Source organism: Monodon monoceros, unplaced genomic scaffold (assembly GCF_005190385.1).
Source record: "Monodon monoceros isolate NGI ecotype Baffin Bay Population unplaced genomic scaffold, NGI_Narwhal_1 Super_Scaffold_22, whole genome shotgun sequence".
Classification (NCBI taxonomy): domain Eukaryota; kingdom Metazoa; phylum Chordata; class Mammalia; order Artiodactyla; family Monodontidae; genus Monodon; species Monodon monoceros.
This window is the reverse complement of record NW_021703779.1, coordinates 36,730,345-36,752,420: the sequence shown is the minus strand read 5'-3', so window position 1 is coordinate 36,752,420 and position 22,076 is coordinate 36,730,345. Positions and strand designations below refer to the sequence as shown.

The 22,076-nt window shown below is 37.5% G+C and overlaps 1 protein-coding gene across 8 annotated transcripts in view; it reads left to right on the top strand.

Moving 5' to 3' along the window:
- Positions 1–22,076, top strand: part of CASK (calcium/calmodulin dependent serine protein kinase) — a 386,526-nt gene that overhangs the window by 327,636 nt on the left and 36,814 nt on the right. For all 8 annotated transcript variants that reach the window (XM_029240361.1, XM_029240363.1, XM_029240356.1 and 5 more), the window contains exons 15-17: positions 8,270–8,348; positions 18,670–18,755; positions 20,061–20,129. In XM_029240361.1, coding sequence (XP_029096194.1) covers positions 8,270–8,348; positions 18,670–18,755; positions 20,061–20,129 — 234 coding nt within the window. The remainder of the gene's footprint in view (positions 1–8,269; positions 8,349–18,669; positions 18,756–20,060; positions 20,130–22,076) is intronic.

Genomic DNA, 22,076 nt, shown 5'->3' with positions numbered 1-22,076 from the left:
CTAAATAAGCCACCACCATACCCCTCCACCCCCACCTAAAATTGTTATGCCTGACACCATGCCTAAGGTATGTTGGCTTTCCTTCCCACCTCTCCTTTCACAGTTGCTCTTCAACAACAACAAAAAAGGACAGACCTGGTATATTAGTCTAGAGTGTAAAAACCTCTGGGGCAGCAAAGAAAGGTACAGTTTGAAATACTGGAATTGGTGTTGAAAAAGTGAACGTCTAAAATTCCTTTTACAAGTCTAGTGGTTTCCAGATCTTTTGCCTTCAACAAAATTAGAGGAAGACTAATTCGGAAGACATTCAAAGAATTGAGTGCCATTGCTAAAATAAAATTCCTTCCATTCATGTCTACCTATTTGATGTGAATTTGTTTTCTCAGTACTTAGGTGTAGCATTGGAATAGAATGATGCTGAACCCTGCCTCATCCTCATAGAATCTTCATAGGTTGGGAAGATCAAGGAGAGGCTCCTTGATGTTAACTGAACAGAGGGGGCAGGGAGAGTAGAGACCATCCAGGCAAACCAAGTAGCATATGCAGAAACCTGCTAGTGAAAAGGCTCTTAGCATAGTTTTTAAAATGGAAAGAAGGCACCACAGCTGGACTGTAGAAAACAAGGTGTACGGCAGGAACAGGACCCTCACAAGTGTTGATTCTGTTTTTTATCTTAAAAACAGTGGGAGGCTATTGAAGAGTTTTAAGCAGGGAGATAAGATCAGATTTTCATTTTAGAAATAATTACTCTGGAGAATGGATTAGAGGGGGACAAGAGTGGATATAGGGAGACCAGTTAAGAGACTGTTATTACAGTAATACGGGGAGAGATGATGGAACTCAACTAGAGGGATGGATGTCAAATGGAAAGAAGTGAATAGATTTAACAAAAGACCTTGATAATGGATTGACATTGGGGACTGAGGGAGAAGCAAGTATTGAGGATGACCCTAAGCTTTAGGCTTTTCACAGCCAGATGGACAATGATGCTGCCTACTGAGACAGGGGATATTGGGAAAGTCCCAAGTTTTAGGAGAAATCATTTCTTTAGGGAAAAGGAAAACATTCAAACGTATGCATTCATATGTTTTCCTCAGAGCATAGAAAAGGGATATTGGGATATAGGAAAACAAATTACTTAAGAAAGTTGCCCAGTTGCTTTCCAAGTTATAGGAAGAGTTACAGAGCAGTGATCCTATGATTGCAATTTCCAGAAAGCCCTCAACTCTAGACATTCGGGTTGTAATTCTCATTTACTGTTCTTTGCCAGTTATACTATATTATCTCAGGACTTACAGCAGACAGGGGACATGCAAATCACCTCACCAATCTGGTGCTCTCCAAGCAACTCTTTGACTTAAAAGAGTGCGGGGCAGTAGCAACTTTTGGGTACCTCGGGCAAATCACTTCATGTCAGTGGGCCTCGTTTTGCTCATACTTTGCTTAGCAAGTATTACCAAAAGTGTGCTTGACTACACGATCCCCAAAATCCCACCCAGCTCCGAAAGTCTAATATTCCCCTCATTCATTTTATATATTCATTCACTCATTTAGCAAATTTTTTTAAGTGCCTATACTATGTGCAGATCACTGTACGCCAATGATGTAGTGGCAGATAAGACATGGCCCCTTCCTGGAACTCAGTTTCCACAGGGCTACCTACTTTTTTTTTTTTTGGAGTGGGGGCCATGCTGTGGGGCATGCGGGATCTTAGTTCCCCGACCAGCGATCGAACCTGTGCCCCCTGCACTGGAGGTGTGGAGTCTTAACCATTGGACCACCAGGGAAGTCCCAGGGCTACCTACATTAAACAAGTAAATATGCACTTTAGCACAGTTTGTTTAACGGGTGCAGTTATGACAGAGCTATAGCGGAGAGAAGGCTGCGTCAGAGAAGCAGGAGGAGGGGTGATGTTCAGCCAATCAGAGCAGACAGGAAAGTGGAAGTGACCACAAGAAGGAGGCCCAGAAATGTCTTGTGATCGTCATATTCTAAAGCAACCCAATGACAGTTGCTTGATCTTCTGTATAGTTAACTACGTAGAAACATAGACTGAGTAAAAGCGTAAAACTGCACCCCTGAGTTACATTTTTCAGAAAGCACAAAATGGCCTTGACTCTTCCCTAAAAGTCTCCTTAAAGAAGCCCTCCTGTCCTCCATCTTCTGTGATCCTAGTGAAGGTGTGTATTTCTTCTTTTAATTGGTTGCCATAAAAACAGAAATTATTTTTATGTGAAATATATTTTCAATAATATAGTTTTCTATTACATTTAATACAGCTTCATTTGCTTGCTTATTTGTCCTGTTAAAAACATTATATTACCATGCAGGATATACCTGTATGATCTCTTTTGCTTTTTGGACCTTCTACAGTGTATCCAACTATGTATGCTGGGTCCATCTCCCAAGGGTGTTATACTCCCATTACACCCTTGTTTTCCCATTTTTAACATCTCACTTATAATTATTTCTCTTGATTGGTACTCCCATAGTTGCAGGTGTTAAAGACCAAACTTAAAATGGCTTAGACAACAGGGGAGAGGCTTATGTAAACAAGGAAAAGCCAGGAGTTTACCCCAAGCTGGGGTAGGTTCAGCAGTAACTGGGCCAAATCCTTTCCCTGGAATTTGGGAACTTATGAACAGAGAAACCATGAATCAATTCCTCTCTGCAGAGAAATGTTTGAAGTAGACAAAATAATAAATATTAACTCCAGTCGGTTTGAGGTGAACTTTCCCTAGCCATGAGAGACCCTGTCTATCTCATTCACTACTGTGTCTAGCAGAGTGTCTGCCATATAACAGGTTCACAGTAATATTGGTTGAATGAATACATTAATTTATTAATTTCAAGGGTGGAACCCCCATCATACTATCATTTCCCTTCTGAAATTAGATTTGACTTACACATTAGTTTACAACATTTTTCCAGGAACACCTTCTCTTGGTAACCATAGATGCTGATTGAATGTACAAGTTGGAAATGATACTTGAACAATACAGTTGAATGTGGAAGTAGAAACATTTGATAAACCAGTTTTTTAAATTGCTTGCCTACCACATCTAAGAACCACAAAATAGGAACCATGCAAAGTTATATTTTTTAGAACTGTACAAATTCAGATAGGGTCTAGATTATAACGTCTCAAGTATTTTCATGGAACTTTCTAACAGAATGTTATTTTCCAATGAAGAAGATAAGACAGAGTTCCCCTACCCCTAATCATCTCAAATTTAAGACCAGTTTTCAGCAAGGGAGCTTGTTAAAAATACAGATCTGGGCTCTATTCCACACTTCCTGAATCTAAATCCAAAGAGTGAGTTTAAAACTCACTATTGGACTTCCCTTGTGGCACAGTGGGAAGAATCTGCCTGCCACTGCAGGGGACATGGGTTCAAGCCCTGGTCTGGGAAGAGCCCACATGCCACAGAGCAACTAAGCCCATGTGCTGCAACTACTGAGCCTGTGCTCTAGAGCCTGCGAGCCACAACCACTGAGCCCGCATGCCACAACTGCTGAAGCCCGTGTGCCTAGAGCCCGTGCTCCACAACAAGAGAAGCCACCTCAATGAGAAGCACGTGCACCACAACGAAGAGTAGCCCCTGCTTGCAGCAACTGGAGAAAGCCCACGTGCAGCAACAAAGATCCAATGTAGCCAAAAATAAATAAATATAATATAAAATAAATAAAGTTAATATTATTTAAAAGGTCCCCATGTGACTCTTAGAATCAACCAAGTCTAGTACAAAAATATGTTTATGAAAGCTTCTCATATAATGGTGAATAATTGGAAAGTAAAAGTAATCTATTCCATAGAATAGTATTCTGGCATTAAGTATATAGAGCTTCCACTTCCAACCAAGGTGGAGTAACAGGAACAGATTTACCCTCTCACCTGAAACAACCAAAACAAATTTTAAACACACAAAATGAAGTAACAGTTTTCAAGACATTGAACATCAGGCAGCAAAGGACAGTGATCCCTAAGAAACAGTAAGCAAATAAGGTGAGCACTGTGATTGCCCCACCTTACTGACATGCGAGAGTTTCCAAGTCACAACACAGTGAGGGGGAACTGAGGCAGAGCAGGCAGACTCCCTGAAGAGACAGAGCTGAGGGCCTGGGAAGACCAAAGAACTAAAGTTGATAGGACAGAGTACTGAAGAGGAGAGAGCTGCACAAAGAGAGAACCCTAGAGATCTATAGAGGGTCCCCCTCAGGTATTCATCTGAATAATGATCAGCACATTTATGAAAGGAACCTACCCGGAGCCAAGGAAAGACCATCCAAAAGGATGAGAAGGAACAGTGCCCAACACTCACTGCCTGTTCCCACCACCCAGACTAGAAAAACCAATTCAAGGGCCATTGAGTAGAGTGCTTAGGAAGGTCTTGCCTCAGTAATGAGGAATAAGTAGCCCTAGATAGAGAAATGCCCCAGACCTGCCTTAACAAATCATGAAAGCAAGACCCAAAGGATCAAACTATTTCCAAGTAACTGAACTACATCCCAGGACAAAGCTTAAGAATATTTACAAGAAAAAAATCTAGGGATTCGCCAGTGGCGCAGTGGTTGAGAGTCCGCCTGCCGATGCAGGGGCCACGGGTTCGTGCCCTGGTCCAGGAAGATCCCACATGCCGCGGAGCGGCTGGGCCCGTGAGCCATGGCCACTGAGCCTGCATGTCCAGAGCCTGTGCTCCGCAACGGGAGAGGCCACAGCAGTGAGAGGCCCACGAACCGCAAAAAAAAAAAAAAAAAAAAAAAAATCCAGCATGCAATAAGATAAAATTCACAATGTCTGCAATCTAATCAAACATTGCTAAGCATGTAAAGAGGCAGGAAAATGTGACCTATAATGTGGAGAATAATCGGTCAAAACTGACATGCAACTGACAAAGATATTAGAATTAGCAGAAAAATTGCACTATGGGATAAATGGCAGATTAAACATTTCAGAAGAATAGATTAGTGAACTCAAAGGACACAGCAATAGAAACTATCCAAAACAAAACACAGAAAGAAAAAGAATTTTAAAAAATTAAAAGAATATTACTGAGCTATGGGACAACTTCAAGCAGCCTAATATTTGGTTACTTGGAGTCTATGAAGGAGAAGACAGTGAAGAAGAAACAGGAAATATATTTGAAGAAATAATGACTGAAAACATTCCAAACTTGATGAAAACTATAAATCCACAGATGCAAGAATCACAATGAACCCCAAGCACAAGAAACATGAGGAAAACAACACCAAGGTACCTCATAATCAAACGGCTTAGAACCTATGATAAATAGGTCTTAAAAACAGAGATAAAAAAGAAATGTTGCATACAGGGGAACAAAGATAAGAATGATATCAGATTTCTTATGAGAAACAGTACAATTAAGAAGAACAATGGGGGCTTCCCTGGTGGCGCAGTGGTTAAGAGTCCGCCTGCTGATGCAGGGGACGTGGGTTCGTGCCCCGGTCCCGGAAGATCCCACATGCCACGGAGCAGCTGGGCCCGTGAGCCATGGCCACTGAGCCTGCGCATCTGGAGTCTGTGCTCCGCAACGGGAGAGGCCATAACAGTAAGAGGCCCACATAATGCAGAAAAAAAAAAAAAGAAGAAGAAGAAGAACAATGACTTAAAGTACTGAAAGGGAAAAAAAAAAAACCTCTCAGGTTAGAATTCTAAACCCAGCAAAGGTATCTATCCAAAAATAAAGGTAAAATAAAAACATTTTCAGACATATCAAAACTGAAATAATTCAGTAGACTTACAGTATATGAAATGTTAAAGGACATCCTTATCGTTTAAATCTCTCTCAAAGATAAATGGAAGTCTAAACAAAAATAATAGCAATGTGTTTGGGTTTTTTGTTTGTTTGTTTTGTGGTACGTGGGCCTCTCACTGTTGTGGCCTCTCCCGCTGCAGAGCACAGGCTCCGGATGCTCACGGGCCCAGCCGCTCCACGGCATGTGGGATCTTCCCGGACCGGGGCACGAACCCGTGGCCCCTGCGTCGGCAGGCGGACTCTCAACCACTGCGCCACCAGGGAAGCCCTGTTTGGGGTTTTTTGACGTGTAAAAGTAAAATGTATGACAGCACAAAGGTCAGGAGGAAGGAAGTGGAAGTATAATGTTATAAGGTTCTTATACTGTACATGACATGGTATAATATCACTTGAAGGTAGACTGATAAGTTAAAGATGTATGCTATAAACCCTAAAGCAACCACTAAAACAACAAAACAATTGTAGCTAATAAGAAAACAGGAGAGAAAAATAGTATGAAAATGAATCCAAAAGAAGGCAGGAAAAGGGGAACATGGGACAAGTAGAAATCAAATAGCAAGAAGATATATTTATACCTGACTGTATCAGTAATCACATTAAATGTAAATAGTCTAAATTCCCCAAATTAAAAAGCAAAGGTTGTCAGGTTGGTGTGTGGGGAGGAAGCAAAACTGAATTATATACTGCCTGCAAGAAATGCTTTATACATGAAGACAAATCTTTTCAAAGGAAAAGGATGGAAAAAGGTATACTATGATGATGACATTAATCAAAAGGAAGCTGGAGTGACTCTATTAATATCAAAGTATATTCTCAGACCACAATGGAATTAAATTAGAAATGAATAACAGAAAGATGTCTGGGAAAATCCCCAAGCACTTGAAAACTAAATTATCCAATTCTAAATAACCCATGGATGAAAGAAGAAATCAAAAGGGAAATTTTTAAATATTTTGAAGTGAATGAAAATGAAACCACAACATACCAGAACTTGTGGGATACTGCTAAAGCAGTACTTAGGGAGAAATGTGTAGCACTAAACACCAATGTTAAAAAGAAGAAATAAAACAATGACCTCAGCTTCTACCTTAAGAAACTAGAACAAAAAGAGCAAATTAAACCCAAAGTGAGTAAAAGAAAAGAAATAATAAAGATCAAAGTGGAAATCAATGAAATAGAAAATAAAAACAACAGAAAAATCAATAAAACTTTTCCTTTGACAAGATCAGATCAGTCAAGGAAAAAAAAGACACTAATTACCTGTATCATTCATAAGAGAAGTGATACTACTACAGATTCTACAGATATAAAAAGAATAATAAGGAAATATGGTAAACAACTTTATGTCAATAAATTCAACAACTTAAATGAAATAGACAAATTCACTGGGAGACAGAAACTACCAAAGCTCACTTAAAAAGGAATAAACTGAATTGCCCTATACTATTTAAAAATTGAATTTAGGTTTAAAAAAAAATCCCTCAAAGAAAACTCCAGGCCAAGATGGCTTTACTGGTAAATTCTACCTAACATGTAATAAACAGTACTAATTTGTATGCAAACTCTTCCCAAAACATTGAAAAGGAAGGAATTCTTCCCAACTTAGTATTTTTGATGAGAAGAAGGAGGAAGAGGCAGCTAGCATTATTACCCTGATACCCAAAACAGACATTTTGCAAGAAAAGAAAACTGCAGACCAGTAACCCTTGTGAGTATAGATGCAAAAATTCTAAACAAACCCATATCTTAGAAAAGGAAAAATACATCATGGCCAAGTGGAGACTAATCCATTAATACAGCTTTATTTATAAGAGACAAAAGCTAGAAGCAATTCAGTGGATGAATGGATAAACAAAATGGTATATCCATGCAGTGGAATATTCAGCAAGAACAAAGGATGAACTATTGATACATGCAGTGATGTAGTTGAATTTCACGTTGTGAGTGTAAAAAAAGCAACATAAAAGAGTTCATACTGTATGAGTTCATTTATAGAAAGTGAAAACTAATCTATAGCCAGTGAAAACATATCAATGGTTGCTTAGGGATGTTGAGGTTGGGGAGCAGGGCATGGAGGGATGTAAGTAGATTACCAGTGGGCGTGAGAAAACTTTTGGGAGTGATGGATATATTCATTATCCTGATTGTGGTGGTGGTTTCACACATGTATACATATATCAAACTTGTCAAATTGTACACTTTACATAAGCATATGTCAATTATACATCGATAAAGTTTTAAATTATTAGCAACATGGAAAATAATTATAGGATTAAAAAACATTATACAAAATGTATGTGTACTATTATTACACTAATCAAAATATCAAAGTTAATATTTCTGTCGTGGCATAATAGAGTTTTCTCCTCCATTTTCCGTATTTTCTTTAATGTTTTCCTAACTTTTGTAATTAAGGTTATCTACAGCAAAATCACAAATATAAAAAGAAGTGCCCTCTCATGGTAATTCTGTTTTTCCTTAACTTTTTACAGGGAATCACTTTAAAAATGAATGAGCTAAATCACTGTATTGTTGCAAGAATCATGCATGGGGGCATGATTCATAGGCAAGGTAAGTTCCATATATAATTCTTTCCTTCCTTAATGTTTTTCCTGTAGCCTAGTGTTTTATGATCCATATAAAAGATCAGTTTCATTTATGTTTTATATAAATGATTTATTTAAGTTATCTGTCTTTGGTTTTAATCACTGTTGGCCTCCATTCACTTTTATTCATCTCCACATGCTCCAATCTGTAGATACTCAAGGGAGGGTATATTATAGTTTTGTTGCAGGAGCATCTCTGAGTCACTCTTTAGATCCTGACTTATTAGAGGCCATGGGAGATAAAGTATTATCATATCAGGCCTCAGGATATGTGGAAGACATCTGTACTGGGACACAAGATAGATAGATAGATATTTGCAAAGTTAAATGACAGTTGAAGAAGTGCTCTCTCATTCATTCAGGAATGAGATATACTATTTATAAATTAGGAAATTAGAATTTGATAAATAACAATATAAAATTTAAATGGTAAAATAAGAGATATCAAATCTGTGATTAACTTCTTAATACCTGCTACAATAAGTGCAGTCATTCTGAGAAAGGACCAAAGTAGACAAAGAATGATTTTTTTGAGAAAGTGGAACTATTGTTAACCCTCAGGTGGATGGGATTTAGACGTGTAGGTTTAGGCTCCTCTTTGAAAGGACTGAGTTATATGCATTAGTATTTAGAGCCTGATCCAAAAATGATTCTCCTGTCCAAAAATTAGACTCCCTTTCTTTGAGATCATGTTATTTTTGTACTTAACACTTCTTTCCTTAACCCTGGAGAGCAAGAGGTAACACCATAAGCCTTTTAGTGCCTTCTTGTCCTCTTTAGAGATGACTGCTGTGTCTGGCATTACTGCTGCCTTCAGAGGAATCTGTAGGTTTCATCAGTGGATAGCACTCACACAGGAGAATGTTTGGTTTTAAATTCCTGTATGAATTTTTTGTTTATTATTTTTAATAACTTGCTATAAATTCAGTAAAGTCACAACACCATTATTTCTTTAATCTCTTTTTCTTATATTACCGCACTGGCAAAAACTTGCTGTCTTTAATAGAAGTGGTATAGTGAACATCCTTGTCCTATTCTTGTTTTTAAAAGGTAGCTTTCCAATGTTTCCCCATGAAGAAGAATATTTACTATAGATTTCTAGTAGATACCTTTTATTAGGGCTGAAGAAGTTCTCTTATATTTAGATGCTGGACATTTTAATTATGATTGGGTTTTGAATTTTATCAAATGCTTCTTCTGCATCTGCTGAGATGATTTATTTTCTTTTTACCTATTAATGTGGTGAATGACTTTTAAAGACATCCTAATGATAACCACCCCCCTCCTGGCATTTTTCAGATAAACCCAACTTAGTCATTGTGTATTATCTTTTGGTATGTACTGCTTGATTCTATGTGCTATTATTTTGTTTAAGATTTTTGTGGTTGCAGTTAGGAGTGAGACTGGCCTGTAGTTAATTTTCCTTCCTGTGTCTCTCTGTCTGATGTTAGTTTCAAAGTTACATTGGCCTCATAAAATGACTTGGAGAACCTCTCTTCATGAGTTCTCTGAATATTGTATAATACTGGAATGATTTGTAGCCTGTAAGTTTAGTAGAACTTGCCTATAAAACTATCAGGGGCTGATGTTTTGTGTTTGGTTTCTTTCAAGGAAGATTTCTTTTTTTTACCACTGTTTCAATTTCTTTAACATTCATAAGGCTATTCAGCCTTTCTATATCTTGAGTGAGTTCTGGTAAATTACATTTTTCTGAAAAAATCTTAAGTTTTTAAAATTATTCTAGTAAGCTTCTTCTTAGTGTCCACTTACCTTTTTATTTTCTGCTGTCTCTGTAATTATGTACCCTTTATTCCTAATATTTATTTGTGCCTTGTCTTTTTTCTCTTGATCAACTTACCAGAGGTTTGTTCAAAAACCCACTTTGGGTTCTGTTAATTCTCTCCATTGTATATTTATTTTCTATTTTATTGTTTTATGACCTAATTTTTATTTTCTCCTTCCTTCTACTTTCTATTGGTTTTATCTAACTTGTAAAATTCAACACTTAGTTCATTTATTCCAGTCTTTCTTCATCTCTAATATATGCATTTAAGGTTAAACTCTACCTAAGTACTGTTTTATCAGTATCCCACCAGTTATGATATGAAGCATTTTTATTGTGATTCAATTCTAAGTATTTTTGAATTTCTAGTGTCATATTTTTCATTGACCCACAAGTTATTTAGAAATGTTTTTATGTACCACATTTAAGAGGATTTCCTGTATATCTTTTTATGTTTTACTTCTAACTTAATTGCACTGGGGTCAGAAAATGTGGTCTGTATGACACCATTTCTTTGAGGTTTGTTGAGACTTGCATTATGGCATAGCACTTTAATCATTTTTGTAAATGGTCCATGTGTACGTAAGAAGACTGTCTATTCTTTAATTGTTGCATGCAGAATTCTCTATATGATTGCTTGAGGTTAATTTTTTTTGTTCAAATATTCTATATATTGACTAATTTCTTGTCTGTCTGACCTATCAGTAATTGTCGAAATATTCCAATTATCATGGCAGAGTTTTTCTATTTCTACTTATAGATCTCTCACTTTTGGTTTTATATATTCAAAGCTGTTTTATTAGGAGCATAGAAGTGCCTGGTAACCATGTCTATCCTTAATATACTTTCTACTTAAAACCTATTTTATATTAACATAGTTATTCCAACTTAATTTTAGTATTTCCTAGCATGTCTTCTTCCCTCATTTCTAACCATTCTGTGCCTGTATGCTATAGAGTGTGTCTTACAAACATTTCCAAATTTGGGTTTTTCATTTTGTAATGCACTCTGATGATTGCTGTCTTTTAATGGGCAAGGTTAGTCCATTAATATTTCTTTTGATGATTTCTGTCATCTTGCTTTTTTAAATATTTATTCCATATTTTAATTGATATTTTTCCTTCATTTTTGTTCCATCCCCCCACCCCCAGGTAAATTAGAATTTCAGCACTCTATTTCTGATTTTTAGGTGGTTACCTTGAAATTTTGTCATGCATTTTAACTTGACATATACTAAAGTGAAACAGTATGTTAATCCCACTCCCAAGGAATACAAAGACATTGGAACATCAAGTTAGATCCCAGTCTTGACTTGCATGTTATTCTTGCCCAGCACTTTCGTTCTGTCCTGTTTTAAATCCACAAATTTGAAATTACTCTTAAAATACATGACCATTTTTGTTTCGATTTACATAAATGTTTACAATTTTATTTGCTCATCATTCCTTTTTGCATTGCAGACCATCCTTTGGGGAGCGTTTTTCTTTCTTCCTAAACTACACCCTTTAAAGTTCCTTTAGTGATAGTCTCTTGTTGGTAAACTACCTCAGGTGGTGTTTGTCTGTAAATATTTCATTTTAGCCTCAATCTTTTTTTTTTGAACATCTTTCTAGGAGTATAATTGCTTTACAATGTTGTGTTAGTTTGTGCTGTATAACAAAGTGAATCAGCTATATGTATACATATATCCCAATATCCCCTCCCTCTTGCATCTCCCTTCCACATTCCCTATCCCACCCCTCTAGTTGGTCACAAAGCAACAAGCTGATCTCCCCGTGCAGTGCGACGCAGCTGCTTCCCACTAGCTATTTTACATTTGGTACTGTATATATGTCAATGCTACTCTCTCACTTCATACCAGCTTACCCTTCCTCCTCCCCGTGTCCTCAAGTCCATTCTCTACATCTGCGTCTTTATTCCTGTCCTGCCCCTAGGTTCTTCAGAACCTTTTCTTTTTTTAGATTCCATATATATGTGTTAGCCTACGGTATTCGTTTTTCTCTTTCTGACTTACTTCACTCGGTATGACAGACTCTATGTCCACCTACTTCATTACAAATAATTCAATTTCGTTTCTTTTTATGGCTGAGTAATATTCCATTGTATATACGTGCCACACCTTCTATATCCATTCATCCGTCAGTGGACACTTAGGTTGCTTCCATGTCCTGGCTATTGTAAATAGACCTGCAATGAACATTGTGGTACATGACTCTTTTTGAATTATGGTTTTCTCGGGGTGTATGCTCAGTAGTGAGATTGCTGGGTCATATGGTAGTTCTATTTTTAGTTTTCTAAGGAACCTCCATGCTGTTCTCCATAGTGGCTGTATCAATTTATATTCCCACCAACAGTGCAACAGGGTTCCCTTTTCACCACACCCTCTCCAGCATTTATTGTTTGTAGATATTTTGATGATGGCCATTCTGACCTGTGTGAGATGATACCTCATTGTGGTTTTGATTTGCATGTCTCTCATGATTAGTGATGTTGAGCAACCTTTCATGTGTTTGTTGGCAATCTGTATATCTTCTTTGGAGAAATGTCTGTTTAGGTCTTCTGCCCATTTTGGGATTGGGTTGTTTGTTTTTTTGCTATTGAGCTGCATGTGCTGCCTGTAAATTTTGGAGATTAATCCTTTGTCAGTTGCTTCATTTGCAAATATTTTCTCCCATTCTGAGGGTTGTCTTTTGGTCTTGTTTATGGTTTCCTTTGCTGTGCAAATGCTTTGAAGTTTCATTAGGTCCCATTTGTTTATTTTTGTTTTTATTTCCATTTCTCTATGATATGGGTCAAAAAGGATATTGCTGTGATTTATGTCAAAGAGTGTTCTTCCTATGTTTTCCTCTAAGAGTTTTATAGTCTCTGGCTTTACATTTAGGTCTTTAATCCATTTTGAGTTTATTTCTGTGTATGGTGTTAGGAAGTGTTCTAATTTCATTCTTTTTCATGTAGCTGTCCAGTTTTCCCAGCATCACTTATTGAAGAGGCTGTCTTTTCTCCATTGTATATTCTTGCCTCCTTTATCAAAGATAAGGTGACCATATGTGTGTGGGTTTATCTCTGGGCTTTCTATCCTGTTCCATTGATCTGTATTTCTGTTTTAATGCCAGTACCATACTGTCTTGATTACTGTAGCTTTGTAGTATAGTCCGAAGTCAGGGAGACTGATTCCTCCAGCTCCATTTTTCTTTATCAAGATTGCTTTGGCTGTCTGGGGTCTTCTGTGTTTCCATACAAATTGTGAAATTTTTTGTTATGTGAAAAATGCTATTGGTAGTTTGATAGGGATGCATTGAATCTGTAGATTGCTTTCGGTAGTATAGTCATCTTCACAATGTTGATTCTTCCAATCCAGGAACATGGTATATCTCTCCATCTGTTTGTATCATCTTTAATTTCTTTCATCAGTGTATTATAGTTTTCTGCGTACAGGTCTTTTGTCTCCTTAGGTAGGTTTATTCCTGGGTATATTTTATTCTTTTTGTTGCCGTGGTTAATGGGAGTGTTTCCTTAATTTCTCTTTCAGATTTTTCATCATTAGTGTTTAGGAATGCCAGAGATTTCTGTGCATTAATTTTGTATCCTGCAACTTTACCAAATTCATTGATTAGCTCTAGTAGTTTTCTGGTAGCATCTTTAGGATTCTCTATGTATAGTATCACGTCATCTGCAAACAGTGACAGCTTTACTTCTTTTCCTATTTGGATTCCTTTTATTTCTTTTTCTTCTCTGATTGCTGTGGCTAAAACTTCCGAAACTATGTTGAATAATAGTGGAGAGAGTGGGCATCCTTATCTTGTTCCTAATTTTAGAGGAAATGGTTTCAGTTTTTCACCATTGAGAATGATGTTGACTGTGGGTTTGTCATATATGACCTTTATTATGTTGAGGTAAGTTCCCTCTATGCCTACTTTTTGGAGAGTTTTTATCATAAATGGGTGTTGAATTTTGTCAGAAGCTTTTTCTGAATCTGTTGAGCTTATCGTATGGTTTTTCTCCTTCAATTTGTTAATATGGTGTATCACATTGATTGATTTGCATATATTGAAGAATCCCTGCATTCCTGGGATAAACCCCACTTGATCATGGTGTATGATCCCTTTAATGTGTTGTTGGATTCTGTTTGCTAGTATTTTGTTGAGGATTTTTGCATCTCTGTTCATCAGTGATATTGGTCTGTAGTTTTCTTTTCTTGTGACATCTTTGTCTTGTTTTGGTATCAGGGTGATGGTGGCCTCGTAGAATGAGTTTGGGAGTGTTCCTCCCTCTGCTATATTTTGGAAGAGTTTGAGAAGGATAGGTGTTAGCTCTTCTCCAAATGTTTGATAGAATTCACCTGTGAAGCCATCTGGTCCTGGGCTTTTGTTTGTTGGAAGATTTTTAATCACAGTCTCAATTTCACTGCTTGTGATTCGTCTGTTTATATTTTCTGTTTCTTCCTGGTTCAGTCTCGGAAAGTTGTGCTTTTCTAAGAATTTGTCCATTTCTTCCAGATTGTCCGTTTTATTGGCATATAGTTGCTTGTAGTAATCCCTCATGATTCTTTGTATTTCTGGAGTGTCAGTTGTTACTTCCCCTTTTTTAATTTCTAATACTGTTGATTTGAGTCTTCTCCCTTTTTTTCTTGATGAGTCTGTCTAGTGGTTTGTCAATCTTGTTTATCTTCTCAAAGAACCAGCTTTTAGTTTTATTGATCTTTGCTGTTGTTTCCTTCATTTCTTTTTCATTTGTTTCTGATCTGATCTTTATGATTTCTTTCCTTCTTCTAACTTTGGGGGTTTTTTCGTTCTTCTTTTTCTAATTGCTTTAGGTGTAAAGTTAGGTTGTTTATTTCAGATGTTTCTTGTTTCTTGAGGTAGGATTGTATTGCTATAAACTTCCCTCTTAGAACTGCTTTTGCTGCATCCCGTAGGTTTTGGGTCGTCATGTTTTCATTGTCATTTGTTTCTAGGTATTTTTTGACTTCCTCTTTGATTTCTTCAGTGATCTCTTGGTTACTTAGTAGCGTATTGTTTAGCCTCCATGTGTTTGTATTTTTTACAGTTTTTTCCTGTAATTGATATCTAGTCTCATAGCATTGTGGTCGGAAAAGATACTTGATACCATTTCAGTTTTCTTAAATTTACCAAGGCTTGATTTGTGACCCAAGATATGATCTATCCTGGAGAATGTTCCATGAGCACTTGAGAAGAAAGTGTATTCTTTTGTTTTTGGATGGAATGTCCTATAAATATCAATTAAGCCCATCTTGTTTAATGTTTCATTTAAAGCTTGTGTTTCCTTATTTATTTTCATTTTGGATGATCTGTCCACTGGTGAAAGTGGGGTGTTAAAGTCCCCTACTATTATTGTGTTACTGTCAATTTCCCCTTTTATGTCAGCTTCAATCTTGATTACTTTTGCTGAGAGCACAGTTTTAAATTAATGGTTACCATTCTCTTTTCTTTTGGCATCTGTTGTTTGATATTGAGAAGTCTGGTGTCACTATAATTGTCCTTGCTTTGTAGGTGATCTCTGCTTTCTCCCTGGACTTTTTAAGGTCTTTGTCTTTGATGTTCTGTAGTTTTACTACCTTCCAGCATGGATTTCTTTTTATTTATCCTACTTGGGATACATTATTCTTTCTGGAGCTGTGTAATCATGTTTTCATCAGTTCAAGAAAATTTGCAACCATGTTTCTTCAAATATTGCCTCTTCTCCATTCTCTCTATTCTCTCCTTCTGAACTCTAGGTAGATGTATGTTAGACATTCCCTCCATATCTCTTAATATCTTTTTCATATTTTATTTCTTGTTTCCTATTTTCCTTATCTCCTTACTTCTCTGAACTGCATTCTAGACAATTTATTTGGTTATGTCTTCCAGTTCACTGAAACTCTCTTCAGCCATATCTGAACTCCTGTTCAGCTCATCCGTTCATTGGTTTATGCTACCAATTATATTTTTCCTTTCTAGAGGTACTAGTTACTTGTTCTTCTTTTTATTTTCAGATCTGTCTGTTCACACCTGATAATCTCTTGTTGCATGTTCATCCTTGTAAATAGGTCCCTTTCTTTCCCCTAATATTTAACATATAGCTATTTTACACAGGCATACCTTGGAGATATTACAGGTTTGGTTTCAGACCACCACAATAAAGTGAGTCACCTGAATTTTTTTGTTTCCCAGTGCATATAAAAGTTATGTTTGCACTATGCTTTCATCTATTAAGCGTGCAATAGCATTATGTCTAAAAAATATACATACTTTAATTAAAAATTACTTTATTGCTAAAAAGTGCTAACCATCATCTAAGCCTTCAGCAAATCGTAATCTTTGCTCCTGGTGGAGGGTACTGTCTAGATGTTGATGGCTGCTGACCGATCAGGGTGGTGGTTGCTGAAGCTTGAGGTGGCTCTGGCAATTTCTTAAAAGAAGACAACAGTGAAGTTTGCCTCATTGATTGACTCTTCCTTTCACAAATGATTTCTCTGTAGCATGCAGTGCTGTTTGATAGCATTTTACCCATAGTAGAACTTGTTTCAAAATTGTAGTCAGTTCTCTCAAACCCTGCCACTGCTTTATCAACTAAGTTTGTGTAATATTCTAAATCCTTTGTTGTCATTTCAACAATCAGGTAAGTTTGCCATCTTATATGAGCACAGTTCATGACACCCCCAAAACAATTACAATAGTAACAGCAAAGATCACTCATCACAGATCACCATAACAAATATAATAATGATGAAAAAGTTTGAAGTATTGCGAGAATTACCAAAACATGATGCAGAGACATGAAGTGAGCAAACGCTGTTGGAAAAATGGCGCAGATAGACTTGCTCAACACAGGGTTGCCACAAACCTTCAATTTATAAAAAATGCAGAATCTTTGAGGCACAGTAAAGCAAGGCACAAGAAAACAAGGTATTCTTGTATTCTATATCTGACCATTCCAATATCTATCCTCCTCGAGGATCTAAATCTGTTTTTTCTCTTTCTGATGACTCGCGTAGAAGTTTGCCTTATTGTACGTATGTTTGGTGATCTTTGATTGTAAGCCTATTGCTTGTTCAAATCAATGGAAGTCTTGGGGGCCTAAACTGGAAACGCTTTCCTCCAGGAAGGGTTTGTTCCTTGTTCTACCAGCTGCCATGGAGTACCACTGATCTGGGTCTTGGCTCCCTACAGAATCCTAGGCTCAGCTCCTCTAACTTGCTATTGGCCCAAGGCTCAGAATCCGGCCGTCAGGCATTGCAGCAATGGCATTTACCCCTCCCACTATTTCATTCCGTCCTTACTTTGCCACCACTCTGGATGCAACTCACAGGGTTCTTTTGTGTGGAGGGGAGAGTGGGGATGGAAGTGGGAAGCGTTCTTGGGAATTTGCATTCCTTTTGTGAAACCAGTAACACTTCAAGAGGTGTGCCCTAGACGGGATGTGTAGTTGTAAGAAAGTCTATGAGTGCCTAATCAACCATATTTGAAACAAAAGTCCCCAAATTTTTATGTTTTATTATGTTAACTTTCAAACATGAGTAGAGAAAACAGTGCAGTCAGTTGAAGTAGAGAAAAGTGGAAAGAATAGTGAAGTGATCGCCCACATACCCATAAGCCAGGTAGAATTATTGTTAATTCATGGTCACACTGGTTTCATCTGTATTTGCCCTACTGCCCACCCCCCTGGATTACTTTAAAGCAAATACCAGGTGCCTTATTTTCTTTATATGCATTTTAGTGCGTACCTCTTAAAGATACAATGAGCTTTTCATGATGAAGTCAGGTCAATAAGTAAACGTGCACAATTCATAAATAAGAAAGCAAAATTTTACATAACACTATTTAAGCATTGGTTCTCGGTCACTTTTTCTAGTTGAAGTATTACAGGACCCTGAAATGCCTACCACGTTATTATTAAAAGTTTACAGTATGTCTAATATAAACTTGTTGTTACACAGATATTATATCACAATTCTTTGAAAATCAACAGCCTTTGTATCATATTTGGTAGATAATAATGATAATAACAGCAAATACTTAAATGGTACTGACTATGTGCCAGGAACAGTTCTAAGCCCTCTACATGTATTAAGCTCATTTAATCCTCATAACAATCCTATGAGATAGATACTGTTTTCATCTCCATTTTACAAATGTGAAAACCAAGACATGGAAAGTTTCAGTAAGTTACCCAAGATCTTAAAGCTAGTATAAGTGATGAAGCAGAGGTATGAACCCAGACAGGCTGCATCTAGAAGTTGTAGTTTTAAACCACTATATACACACTGCCTCTCTCAGAAAAATAAGCAGATTTCTACAGCCATCTTTCAAAACTGTGTCTTCTATAAGTTATGTGTATCTGTTTTGGTGAGTTTACCATGTGAGCCTAACTTGTACCTGGTTCTGAAATATTGGCCTTCAGTATTTAGCTTAATTTTTTAAAATTACTTACGTTGCTGCCTTTGGATTTTATTATTATAAAAGTATATATCATTTCATGTTTATAATTTTGTGTAATTTCTTAGGTACACTTCATGTCGGAGATGAAATTCGAGAAATCAATGGCATCAGTGTGGCTAACCAAACAGTGGAACAGCTGCAAAAAATGCTTGTGAGTAAATGAAAGTCTTTTTCTAAGATTGACTTTCAGTTCATTAACTTATTTATTAATGCACAAATAAAGGATATTCTTTTATAATCAGAGTATCTCTGGTACCATCATTTGTGTGGACTTGAACTTATACAACATTCATAAAAACTGAGAGCTAGGAAAATGTTCACATGCAGCAGAGCTTAGAAACATTTTGCCCATCTTTAGCAGTGTGGGCTTGAACATTCTCCTTTCAATCCTTTGTCTCCTATTTCTTATTGAGCAGATGTTTAAAGAAAACCTTTGCAGTTGTGCATGCTTGTGAACTAGTTTCTCACTGACCTCAACTCTGCTGACATCAGCAGTGTCAGAAGCCTCTTTCCTGTGTAGCTGAGTCATAGCCAGCTGTATTCCATTTCTCTACAGCACAGGGGAAAGGAAAGTCATAGTAGACCAGGCCATTTTTTACCATGTATATTCAAAAGCTGTGTTCAAATTAGGCTTTGGATTGGGGCGGGGTAGGGAGTGCAGAGTGACAGGCCCTGGCGAGCAGAGGGAGATGTTTTGGACCTCTTGTCCTGGACCTTCTTCCCACCACAATGTAGCAGCCTGCCACGTTACTTATATCTATTAAAGGTGAAATAAGCACCACAGACTCACTACAGTCAAAACTAATGCCCAAATTATGAAATAAAGAGATTTTTTTTTTTTTTTTTTTTTTTTTTTTTTTTTTGCTGTACGTGGGCCTCTCACTGTTGTGGCCTCTCCCGTTGCGGAGCACAGGCTCCAGACACGCAGGCCCAGCTGCCATGGCTCACGGGCCCAGCCGCTCCGCAGCATGTGGGATCCCCCCCGGACCGGGGCACGAACCCATGTCCCCTGCATCAGCAGGCGGACTCTCAACCACTGCGCCACCAGGGAAGCCCTAAAGAGCAGATTTTTATGGAGTACACCATCATAATGTAGCCTACCAAATATAATTCTTATGTAATTACTTGTTCTATTGTACAGTTCAACTTACATTCGCTCTTGAAAGGCATGTCACTTAGAGTTGTATTCGTGTCTATGAAAAGGTAACCATCAGAGGTTTGTTATACCTTTGCTGTATGACCAGGACAGTCAGCCTTGACTTTGCAGGGCTTTTCCCAGGAATAACCTCCACTGTTAGTGTGAGCAGTTCCTGCTTTTATAACTAGGTTTCATTGTAGGCCCATGCACTCTCAGCTGACTTGCATTAAATATGCCCCCACATTTTCAGTGGTTTCTTGCGCGTTTTTGTGTGCAACATTTGTTTGTTAAAAGAGCTCTCCTTTTTTTTTCCTCCAGCGGGAAATGCGGGGGAGTATCACCTTCAAGATCGTGCCAAGTTACCGCACTCAGTCATCGTCCTGTGAGGTAATAGCTCTAACGAAACACCCCGTCTCCTCTGGGTTCTTAACTAACTGTCTGCTGATGGCTGAATGTTTTGGCTTTCTGGGAAGTTGTTTCTGCCTGTGCTGTTGATCACTGCACACCAATTTTACAACAAAGATAACGGAACAGAGTAGGTCCCATCCACCTACTCAGCCCTGCTTCCATGGAGATGTCCTCAGCACTTTAACTTTCTGCAGGCTGGAATCAAAACAAAATACATATAGAGAAGCTCCAAATAATGACAAAGGCTTAATACAGAACAAATAGAGTCTCTGGGGGAAAAAAAGATCATAATTGCAATAATATTTCCAGGAAGTACATTCACTTCCCTTGTTAAGAAATCACATAGATAGTTCTTCTTTCCAAGGATCTGAGAAGTGGTCTATTTCTGTTAAGATAGAGTAGTTCAGATAATTGTGACAGGTCTCTAGATGATGTTAAGTCTATGAGAAATTGATAACTGATGTTATTAGAGGAATATAGGCTTTTGCAACCTTCTGTGAAATTGTTTAAACTGGAATGTTATCTGATTCGTAAACAAGTTTTCTAGAGTAATACAAACCCAAAGTTCCTTTCTTACAATAGGCTTATCCTTTAGAAACTGTAGCTTTCCCAACCTATATTATTCAGTTTGCTATTGGTTAGTAAGTGAGATTCAAAAACCTATTCTTTTTATATTTGGAAATATGAGCCGGCCTAAATGGTGTCATCCTTTGGTCATTGCACATTCAGTTTGAATATTTTTTTCTGAAGCTTGTTCTTTCTTGTGCATCTTCCAAGTATGTGTACATCAATATGAAGTACACATTTCCTCCAGTTAATATTTAAGACTGGCAGACAACTTATTTCATCTAGAAGATTGAATTTGTACTTAGGAGAAATTGATGGAGAAATTATGATGTTTCTTCCAGTCTCTAGTAGTGATGTAAATTTCACAAGAAAAATCAGAGGCTTCATGTTTTTTTGTAAACCTATTGAAGACATGCATAAGAATTTGTAGTTCTGTCAAGTATATTTTTAGTGAGCCGTGACAATTGGGGTTTCTGTTGTATCAGGTCTTGAGCTCCTCTCGGTGGCTTTTTATGGAACTTCAATTAGTACTATATTTCAAGACAAAATATAGAACTACTTCTGCTCCAGGATTTATAGTTTTGAAATTTGTTACCTAGTACACAAACCTTACTGGAAAAGAGAGATTGTCACATGCATTTTTATGTAAAGCATTTTGATAGTCTAAAAATCACAGGTGGTCCTCATACCATTTCTCATCTTGGAAGAAATTTAGTGAATACGATTGATTTTTGTCTTTTTGGCTCACTAACCAGAAAATAGTGGTAGTTATTAAAAATTTTCTCTTGTGTTTTTGAGTGGTTGAACTAGTTTTGGGGTGGGACCAGAATTACACATATAAATGCTATGCTCTCGAGTAAGAAGAGCCCTCTCTTACCTTCTTTACCTCTGAAGAATAGGAAAAAATGTACTCCCCTCCTAGCCCTACCCCCAATCTGTCTGACTCTCCTGTGCTCTGGCAGAATTCAAGCCTGTGGTTGGACTCTTCCCAGTTACAGCAGTACTTCCCAAAGAAAAGCTCTCTGGCCACCTTCATCAGCATCCCCCTGGCCGTTGGTAAAAGAGGGGGCCCCTGCCCCACACCCTGGCCCTACTGACATGAGTCTCTGGGGGTGGCGCCTAGACATCATTCTGCTCACTAACATCTGACAATACTCATCTAAGGGATCCCATTATTTAAAGGCTAACAGGTTCCGGAGGTTTTCTTTAAGTTTTCTAGAAAAAGCAAATGTCTTTTGAGCAGACATGCACATTTCAAAGGTTTCAAAGAACTCTACTAAACCAAAAATTTTTAAATACTTACTTTCATCCCCTCCTTTTTCTAACATTAAAGTTTATTTGGACAATAAGGGAGTGGAG